Source organism: Otolemur garnettii, unplaced genomic scaffold (assembly GCF_000181295.1).
Source record: "Otolemur garnettii isolate 467f Iridium unplaced genomic scaffold, OtoGar3 scaffold00002, whole genome shotgun sequence".
Taxonomy (NCBI): domain Eukaryota; kingdom Metazoa; phylum Chordata; class Mammalia; order Primates; family Galagidae; genus Otolemur; species Otolemur garnettii.
Window position 1 is genome coordinate 49,458,505 of NW_003852397.1, and position 10,907 is coordinate 49,469,411.

At 43.6% G+C, this 10,907-nt stretch overlaps 1 protein-coding gene and 1 pseudogene across 1 annotated transcript in view; one reads left to right on the plus strand and one right to left on the minus strand.

The window, feature by feature from the left end:
• LOC100950765 overlaps positions 1–7,347 on the minus strand; it is a 78,545-nt pseudogene extending 71,198 nt beyond the window's left edge.
• The window catches only part of CNOT10 (CCR4-NOT transcription complex subunit 10), a 99,723-nt gene continuing 95,905 nt past the window's right edge, over positions 7,090–10,907 (plus strand). The window contains exon 1 of the mRNA XM_003781773.3: positions 7,090–7,430. Coding sequence (XP_003781821.1) covers positions 7,409–7,430 — 22 coding nt within the window. The 5' untranslated portion in view covers positions 7,090–7,408. The remainder of the gene's footprint in view (positions 7,431–10,907) is intronic.

Genomic DNA, 10,907 nt, shown 5'->3' on the forward strand with positions numbered 1-10,907 from the left:
TTTTTTTTTTTTTGAGACAGAATTTCATTTTGTCATCCCTGATAGAATGCTATGGTGTCACAGCTCACAGTATCCTCAGATTCTTGGGTTCAGGTGATTCTCTTGCCTCAGCCTCCCTCCAAAGTAGCTGGGACTACAGGCACCTGCCACAGTGCCAGGCTATTTTTAGAAACAAGGTCTCCCTCTAGCTCAGTCTGGTCTGGAACCTGTCAGCTCAGACAATCCATCCGCCTCGGCCTCCCAGAGTGCTGGGATTATAGGCGTGAACCACCACACCTGGCCAAATTTTTGAAGGCAAAATGAATGCTAAGATTAGGAAGCAAAAATTTAAGGATAAACAGGATATTTGGGTAATATTACACTATCTACTCCTCCAAGACCCTAGCAAAATGATCCAGGTTAATATTACCAGTAAGAACACTTACCAACGTCATAAACTCCTTAATATAATGTGCTTTAAAAACCCTCAAATATTATAGTCGTATGCTGCATAACAATGTTTCAGTCACTGATTTGACTGTGTATATGATGGTGATCCCATAAGACTGTAATGAGAAAAAAAAGATAATGGAACTGAAACATTCCTATCACCTAGTGATATGACAGGGGTTGGACTTGGTACTATTTTAAATGGGTGTGGACATGATTCAATTGGCATTAAAAAAAAAACTTTGTCTAAATAGAAGCATTCTGGAGCAGATGATGAGCTTGGAGAGGCACTAGTCCCAGTGGGAGAGGATTGAGGTTTGGGAATGGCATGGTGGTGGGAATAGAAGGATCCATCCTATTAAGGTGGTAGAATCCACAGAGCTTGGTTGGTTGACTGAACCAGATGGGGAAATGAAGCCTTGGAAGATGTTATTTTGGTTACCTATTGCTACATAACAAGACATCCCCAACATTAGTGGCATAAAAGAACAACATGGATATCTACATGCAAAAGAATGAAGTTGGATTTGTAATTTACACCACATACAAAAATTAACTCAAAATGGACCAAAGACTTAAATGTAATAGATAAAACTTTACAGTTTTATAACTCTTCAAAGAAAACATATGAGTAAATTTTGGATTTGTTTTTTTTCTTTTTTTTTGAAATAGAGTCTCACTCTGTCACCGGGGCTGGAGTGCCATGGCCTCAACCTAGGTCACAGCAACCTTATCTCCTGGGCTCAAGTAATCCTTCTGTCTCAGCCTCCTGAGTAGCTGGGAGTACAGGCGCATATCACCATGCCCAGATAATTTTTCTGTTTTTAGTAGAGATAGGGCCTCGCTTTGTTTTTTCGGTTTTTTTGAGACAGAGCCTCAAGCTGTGCCCCTGGGTAGAGTGCTGTGGCATCACAGCTCACAGCAACCTCCAACTCCTGGGCTCAAGTGAGTCTCCTGCCTCAGCCTCCCAAGTAGCTGGGACCACAGGCACCCACCACAGTGCTTGGCTATTTTGGCAGGCCCGGGCTGGATTCGAACCCACCACCTTAGGTGTATGTGGCTGGCGCCTTAGCCACTTGAGCCACAGGCGCTGAGCCTAGGGTCTCACTTTGTTCAGGCTGGTCTTAAACTGCTGATCTCCAGGGATCCTTCTGACTCAGCCTCCCAGAGTACTGGGATTACTGGTGTGAGCCACTACAACCAGCTTCATAAGAGTAAATATTTGTGACCTTGAGTTTGGCAATGGTTTATAAAATATAACGCCAAAAGAAAAAGTGACCAAAGAAATAGATAAGTTGGACTTCATTAAGATTTAAAAACTGGGTTCCGGCGCCTGTAGCTCAAGCAGCTAAGGCACCAGCCACATACACCAGAGCTGGCAGGTTCAAACCCAGCCTGGGCCTGCCAAACAACAATGACTACTACAACCAAAAAAAAAAAAAAAAAGAAAAGAAAAAAGCTGGGCATTGTGGTGGTTGCCTGTAGTCCCAGCTACTGGGGAGCCTGAGGCAAGAGAATTGCTTAAGCCTAGGAGGTGGAGATTGCTGTGAGCTGTGATGCCACAGCACTCTACCCTGGGCATCAGCTTAAGAATCTGTCTCAAAAACAACAACAAAAAAAAGAAAGTGAAAAGACAATCCACAGATGGGAGAAAATATTTATGAATCATATATCTGATAAAAGTCATACCTAGATATATTGTTTTACAACTCAACAATGAAAAGATAAATAATCTGCCAGTTGTGCTGGTACATGACTGTATTCCCAGACAGGAGGCCAAGGCGGGAGGATAGCTTGAGACTAGGAGTTTGAGGCTGTAGTGTGCAATGATTGCACCTGTGAATAACTACAGCACTCTACCCTGGGCAATATAACAAGACCCTGTCTCAAAAAAAAATTCATTTGGCTTGGCACCTGTGGTTCAAGCAGCTAAGGCGCCAGCCATATACACCTAAGGTGGCGGGTTCGAATCCCCAGCCCAGGCCCGCCAAACAACAATGATGGCTGCAACCAAAAAATGGCCAGGCGTTGTGGCGGGCGCCTGTGGTCCCAGCTACTTGGGAGGCTGAGGCAGGAGACTCGCTTGAGCCCAGGAGTTGGAGGTTGCTGTGAGCTGTAATGCCACGACACTCTACCCAGGGGGATAGCTTGAGGCTCCGTCTCAAAAAAAAAAAAAATTCATTTTAGAAATGAGCAAAGAGCCGGGTGCAGTGGGAGACTGAGGCAGGTGGATGGCTTGAGCTCAGGAGTTTGAGGTTGCTGTGAGCTATGATGCCACAACACTCGACCCAAGATGACACTGAGATTCTGTCTCAAAAACTAAACTAAACTAAACTAAAAATAAGCAAAGGACCTGAATAGATACTTCTCCAAAGAAAATATGCAAATGGCTAATAAGCACACACCACTTCACATCCTACCAGGATAGCTATAATCAAATATACAATAACAAGTGTTGGAGAGGATATGGAGAAACAGGAACTCTCATTCACCCCTAGCAGAAACATAAAATGGGAAAAGAGTTTGGCAGTTTCTCAAAACATTAAACATTTACCATATGACCCATCAATTCACCCCTATGTAAAAATTCAAGAGAAATGAAAACATGTGTCCATATAAAAACTTGTAAGTGAATGTTTACACATTATTGATAATCCCCAAACAATGGAAACACCCCAAATGTCCATCTGTTCACGAACAAACAGAACATGGTGTACTCTTAACAATAGTATATTAAACCATAGAAAAGAATGAAGTATTGACACTTGCTACAATGTGGATGAATCCTGAAAACATTATTCTAAATTAAACAAGCTAGACAGAAAAGGTATAGCTTTTATGAATATATGATAATCACATTATATGATTCTCCTTATATGTGATATCTATAATAGGAAAGTCATAAAGTCCCCCATTAGTGTCTGGGGATTGGGAAGAATGGGGGGTGACTACTAATGAAAATAGATTCTTTTAGGGTGATGAAAATGTTTTAGAATTAGATAGTGTTGTAATGGTTGCATAACATTATGAATATACTAAAACTCATAGAATTAAACATTTTAAAAAGACGAATTGCACAGTACGTGAATTATATCTCAATTTTTTAAATTAGATACAAAAAGACCCAACCAACAATGGTTTATCATCTTTCACAAGTCTGGCAATTGACTGGGCAGTTTTTTTGCTTCATGCATTACAAACTAGGATCACCCCTGGCAGCTAAGCTGGGCTGGATGATTGAAGAAGACATCATTCATATGTTTGGAAGCATGGTTTTGGCTGTCAGTGGGACACTGTGATTCTCCTCCACGTGGGGTCTCTTTCTGAAGGCAACCTGGGCTTCATTAGAGCATGGCAGCTAAATTCTAAGAGAGAGAGGAAAAATGGAAGTTGTTGTTCCTTTTAAGGGCTGAGGGGAAATTGACTGCATCTCTACCCCCACAACTTTATAGAGGCAATATTGTAAATATTGAGTTTAGGTTATAAAACATTTTTTGTGTTTTTTTTTTTTTTTTGAGACTGAGCCTCAGGCTGTCACCCGGGGTAGAATGTCATAGCATCACAGCTCACAGCAACCTCCAACTCCTGGGCTTAAGCAATTCTCTTGCCTCAGCCTCCCAAGTAGCTGGAACTACAGGAGCCCACCACAACGCCCAGTTATTTTTTGGTTGTAATTGTCTTTGTTGTTCGGTGGGCCTGGGCTGGATTTGAACCCGCCAGCTCTGGTGTATGTGGCTGGTGCCTTAGCCACTTTGCTACAGGTGCCAAGCCAAAACATGATGTTTTAAAACGAATACCACAATCGAACTAATTAATATATCCATTATGGGGCCAGGTGCCGTGGCTCACGTCTGTAATCCCAACACTATAGGAGACTGAGGTGGGTGGATTTCCTGAGCTCCCAGGTTCGAGACCACCCCCTGAGCCAGAGCAAGACCTTGTCTCTAAAAATAGCCAGGTGATGGGGTGGATACCTGTAGTCCCAGCTGCTTGGGAGGCTGTGGCAAGAGAATCACACAAGCCCAGGAGTTTGAGGTTTCTGTGAGCTGTGACACCATAGCACTCTATCGAGGGTGACAAAGCAAGATTCTGTCTCAAAAAAACCATACATATATATATATATATCCATTATGTTGCACTATTTCTTGTGTACATGTGGTGAGAACACAAGGTCTACTCTTTCAGCAAATGTCAAGTATGCATAGACAATACATTGTTATTAACTATAACCACCATGCTGTACACTGGGTTCAACTTACCTTCTGATGAGAGCAGCAGCATGCAGTACAAAGAAGCAAGACAGGCTCGGCACCTATAGCTCAACCGGCTAAGGCGCCAGCCACATACACCTAAGGTGGCAGGTTCGAATCCCCAGCCCGGACCCGCCAAACAACAATGATGGCGGCAACCAAAAAAAAAAGCCAGGCGTTGTGGCGGGCGTCTGTGGTCCCAGCTACTTGGGAGGCGGAGGCAGAAGACTCGCTTGAGCCCAGGAGTTGGAGGTTGCTGTGAGCTGTAATGCCACGGCACTCTACCCAGGGGGACAGCTTGAGGCTCTGTCTCAAAAAAAAGAAAAAAAAAACAAAGAAGCAAGACATGGAAGGTCACATCTCATATAGATCCTCTGAAGACAGACTTCCACAGTGGCAAGAACCACATATAGTTGGAGGGACTGTGAATGGACAGTGGTACCACCATTAGCTAGAGGTTAAGTGACTCATCATACACTTGACAGAGCAGAGTCCTATTGAGTTTTCCACCTCTCACTCCTAAATTAATTCACCATCACTAATGTCCACCTGGCTGAACAGAAGGAGAGCTGCCAATATTGAAAGGGGAGAGAAGAGAGCCAAAATGTCTTCAATGTAGGCAAATTCTGAAACCTAGAATGTGATGGTTAAGATAACAGTCATTGGCTAGTCCTGTGACTTGGAAAAGTGGGTTAACATCTGTGCCTCAGTTTCCTTATCTGTGAAATGAGAGACATGAAGCAACACTATATGACCACTGGTGAAAAAGTGAAAAATAACTTTGCTGACAGCTGGGCTATGAAGGGGGACTAAAAAAATAAAAAATAGTTCTGCTTGCAGAATGCTCCCAACCACGGCGGTGCCTGTGGCTCAGTGAGTAGGGTGCCGGCAGGGTGGCAGGTTTGTTGATATTTGCAACAGCAACAAAAAAATAGCCAGGCGTTGTGGTGAGCGCCTGTAGTCCCAGCTACTGGGGAGCCTGAGGCAAGAGAATTACCTAAGCCCAAGAGCTGGAGGTTGCTGTGACCTGTGACGCCATGGCACTCCACCAAGGTTGACAAAGTGAGACTCTGTCTCTAAAATAATAATAATAATAATAATGTACAACTGAATTACAACTAAAGTACAAAATAAATACCCATGAGTCTATACTGATATAAATACATTATTGAATAAACAACTAAATGTAGGAGAAGAGGCAAATCGCCCTCGGAGAAAAGAGTCTATGTACGTACTTCCCACTGTAGTAGCTGGGAAGAACTTAAATATCCCTCCTTCTCCCTTGAGTGTGGGTTGCACTTAATGACTCACTGACAGAACATAGTGTGAAAGGATGAGACACAGTCTTACTCTGTTGCCCTGTGTACAGTACCATGGTGGCAGCATAGCCCACAGCAACCTCAAGTTTGGGCTCAAGTGATCCTCTTGCTTCAGCCTCCCTAGAAACTAGGACTATAGGCACGCCTAGAACAGGATCTCACTCTTGCTCAGGTTGGTCTCCAACACCTGAGCTCAAGCAGTCCACAGCCCTTGACGTCCCAGAGTGCTAAGATTACAGGCCTAAGCCATCTCACCTGGCCTAAATCAGGAAACTTTAACAATGGAGAAAGCCTGCAAACCGCTACCTGAGAGGTAATCAACATTAACATAAGCAGTCATAAGGTGTCATTTTGATAACATGTACTCTTGATTTCATATAAGAATGGCCAGTCACCTCTGTGCTCTTTCTCTTGAAAACCAATAACCCCAGTCTAATCATGAGGAAAACATGGGACAAACCCAAATTGAGGTACATCCTTCAAAAAATCTGAGCAGCACTCTTCAAAACTGTCAAGGCCATCAAAAACAACGAAAATCTGAGAAACTATCATAGCCAAAAGTAGCCTAAAAAAACACGACGAATAAATGTAATGTGGGATCCTGGAACCGAAGAATGACATTGACGGAAAACTGGTAAATCTGAATAAGATGTGGAGTTTAGTTAATAATGCTGCACTCATCAAACTTTTTTCTTGGATGTGACCAAGGTAACATAATAATTTATAAGATGTTCACAACAGGAGAAACTACATGAGGAGTATACAAGAATTTCATCTTTGCAACTTACCTGCAAATCTACAAAACAAACCTCAACAAAGCCTCCCTCACAGGGTTGTGAGAAATCAAGAGCTAGAACAGGCCAAATGCCAGGCTCAGTTCTTAGCACATAAATGCCAGGTGTGATATTGCAATTTTACGTAAAAAGAGAGACAAGAGCGCTGACATTTTGATATTTTAAACAGAATACGCAAAGGGCAGGTGTGTAAAACCCCGCGCACCTATCCGACACACACCCTGAAGTTCGGACTAATGCATTTCCGGCCGGGGGCGGGGCGTAGAGGGCGCCGGCGTGGGGCGGGGCCAGTCGCCTTTCCCACGCCGGCGTTGCAGGCGTGACGGGCCGCGGCCCCCGGAAGTAGTGAGTATAGGGAAGCCGCGGGGCGGAAGCCGGGTATGGCGGGAGGCCGTGGTGCTGCTTGGGCGGAGACGCTGTTGCTGTTGCTAGACTACGCGAACTAACCCTCGTCACTTCCTCAGCCCGCGTCTGCCCACTCCCCAGGCCGGAACCCAGGGGCCCGGAGCCGGGGTGGGCACAGAGTTGTTCTTCAAGGTCCAGGACAGCGGCCATCCCGGCGGCGGGAGTCGGGGCCACGCCACCTGCGGGGAAGAGCCCGAACCGAGGCGGGAAGATGGCTGCAGACAAGCCTGCAGGTGAGGTGCCAGCTCCCTGACCGATGAGGCAGTGGGACGCGCGCGGACTAGAGGACCCTGCGCGCGGTGGCGGTGGGGACTAGGGAGTGGGGACTCGAGGGCGACTATAATTTGGGCTTGCGTTCCTCTTCCCCCATCCTCTGCTGCTGCTAACAAGGTCTTTGGGGCCAGGTCTGGTACTTTTTTTACTCAAGTGCGGCATGAAGCCGCTACTGACCACCTCTGCCCTCTTCATAACTTCGGCCTAAAGAGCTTCAATTTATTTTGCCGCTTCACAGACTTTTCGACTTCTCAGTGGAAAAGGGAGACCAGGAGAAGGTCACCCCAGAGCGCACAGCTGCCTTAATGTTGCATGGCTCAGGCTGGGAATCATCTGGGCTGTTTCGGCCACTTGAAGCTGCTTCTGGTCATCGACGTCGACACGGAATTAACTTTGTGAAAACTACTTATTGAAATAGGCTTAAAATTGCTTTGTCTGTAGTGTGTGCTCTCTAATATCTTGAGTTTGGTACCCATTTTCCTCTAGTTCCTCAATATTAGCTGTGTTTTTCTTTATTAGAGATTGCCCTCGTTCCTAGAATTTTACCATTAAGGAATATAAAATTCTTTCCTGCTAACGTCTGAGAAGTTCTGGTGTATGTTTACTAAAAAGAAATTAATATTCTCTGTGGCATCTGGATTTGGGCTTTAGAGACAGTCTTGCTCTGTTTCCCAGGCTGGAATGCAGTTGCACGATCACAGCTCACTGTAGCCTTGAACTCCTCTGCCTTTTGGGTGGCTGGGACTACAGATGTGCACCGCCACACCCGCCAATTTTTCTTTTGTTGGGATGAAGATCTTGCTATACTGCCCAAGGTGGTCTTGAACTCCTAGCCTCAGTGATCCTCCCTCCTCACTCAAAAAGTGCTGAGATTACAGGCATAAAACCACTGTGCCTGGCCACATGCAGATTTTAGTGGAAGGAACTTATGTGACAAGACTTAGACTTTTTCAGTGAATTTAATCTTTAAAAAAAATCTCAATATGCTGTAGATTTTAAGAGATTCTGATCTTAAAGACCGACCAATGAACTTTATTTGGAAACTAATGCAGGTACAGAGGAATAGAATCATTCAATAATCTTTGAAGAAAAACAGCGAAGGGTTAGAAATGGAGTGTAATAGAGTGTGCTGTAGATTTTAAATAGATTGGTCAGGAAAAGCCTCTGTGGAGGTGATATTGGGGCAGAGATCTGAATGAAGTGAAGGAAAAGCCATAAGCAATAGGGTGGGATGAGATGGATAGGGAAGAGAAGTACTGGCAGGGGATGAGCACGGCTTGTCCAAGGCTGGACAGAAGAACAACATATTCTTAATTTAGGACAGTGCCTTTCTTCCCCATTTTTATAGTTCCTACCTGCTCATACAGTTGTACTTACCTGGAATCATGTTTTTTAGACCTAACACCTATCCAGTTTTCAAGTCCTACCTTAGTCATATGGCCTTTTCTGTACTTGTTCGTGTACTCATTTCACAAAGGTTGAGTGCATTCCTGCCTTAGATGTTGAAGAAGTGGGTATGACATGTTCCCTGCCTTTGAGGACCAGTTCCTAAGTCTGTTGAAGGAGGTAGACTTATCATAGTTGAATTCCTCTTTAGTAACAGCTATGTATTAATAATATGTATAATTGAATAATAAGGTCCAAAGCGATTAGGAGACTGTTTCTTTGATTGGTTTAAGTTTATAAGCCAAGTCATAGGAAACTTTTCCTACCTAGATTTAAGGTTGAGTTTTATCGATCTTAGTGTGGTTCTCGTGTATCTCTCTGCTTCTCTCTATCTCTGTTACAGCTGCTGTGGTTCTGGCCTTTATCTCTCTTTTAAATTAATTATTAGTTTTTTTGTTTTTTTGTTTTTTTGTTTTTTTAGAGATGGGATCTCTGTTGCTCCAGGCTGGTGTGCAGTGGCATAGTCATAACTCACTACAGCCTTGAAATCCTGGGTTCATCCTTCTACTTTGGCCTTCTGAGTAGCTGGGACTACAGGTACATGCCACTCTGCCTGGCTTATGCGTGGCTAATTTTTTTATTTTTATTTTTTTAGAGATTGGGTCTTGATATGTTGCCCAGGCTGATCTCAAACTCTTGGCCTCACGTGATCCTCTGGCCTCAGCCTCCTGAGTAGCTGGAATTACAGGTGCAAGCCATTACACAGGCCTTGACCTTTGTCTCTTAATGTGATTTATTTCACATTAAGTGGGCTTCTGACTGGTGTTTGTCTTTTGAATCTAGTTCATTCTCCTTACTGCGACCCTTCTTATTTCTAAGATGTTCACTGTAGTAGAGAATGGATTTAAAAGAAGCAAGACTGGAAGCCCAGGGGAGGCACTATGCTCTCACCTGTAGTCCTAGCACTTTGGGAGGCCGAGGTAGGAGAATTGGTTAAGGCCAGAAGTTCAAGACCAGCCCGAGCAAGAATGAGACCCTGTCTCTACAAAAAATAGTGGTGGTGTGCAGCTATAGTCTCAGCTACTCAGGAGGCTAACAGGAGAATCACTTGATCAGTTTGAGATTACTGCTGTGAGCTATGATGACCCACCTACACTGTAGTTATAGCAACAGAGTGAGACTCTTGTCTTTAAAAACAAAGCAAAACTGGAAGCCCAGAGATCACTTAAGACCTGCTAATATTGTGATATTAATTTATTCAGTAAATATTCACCAACAACTGGCTTTGCTGGGCACTATTTTAGGCACTGGGCAGGGTAGCAGATAAAGTCTCTATCTTTACAGAACTTTACTGTAAGTAAGTATAAAACAGATAAACATGTCAGCAAAATAACTAATAAATGTAATTTAAAGGTGTGATAAATAGTTTGAAGAAAAGAAAAATGAGCAAGAGAACAACTGAAAGCAAGGTGGGTTTTTTCATTTGTTTCTTTAAGACAGGGTCTCAACCTGCTGCCCAAATCAGAATGCAGTGGTATAATCATTGTTTACTCAGCCTTGAACTCCTGGACTCAAGTAGTCCTCCCACCTCAGCCTCCCAAGTAGCTGAGACTAAGATGTGGGACACCGTGCCCACCTCATTTTTTTTTTTTTTTTTTTTTAGTTTAATAGAGACAGGTCTCACTAAGTTGCTTAGGCGATCTGTACTCTCCCATTTCTCCATTTCCTCATGTTCAGCCTAAAGTGGAGGGAACATGAAAGAATACTTTTTGGCTGTAGAAGATAGGTCCATCGGGTCACTTGTTATTTCTTTTGAGCTGTGTAGAAATCAGCCGTTTATATGTAAGTTTGATAAGTCGGGTATATTTGTTCAGGTGATAGAAACTATGCGTGAGGTGTGTTAACCTCAGCTATATTTGTCAACTTTAGTGAGTCTGAATTATTTTTCTTAGACATGACATCCTTCTTTTTCAAACATTCTTTCACAAAGGCACCATCATTATTTTGTGACCACAGCAGTTGATTTCCTTAGGCCTTTTTTTTTTTTTTTT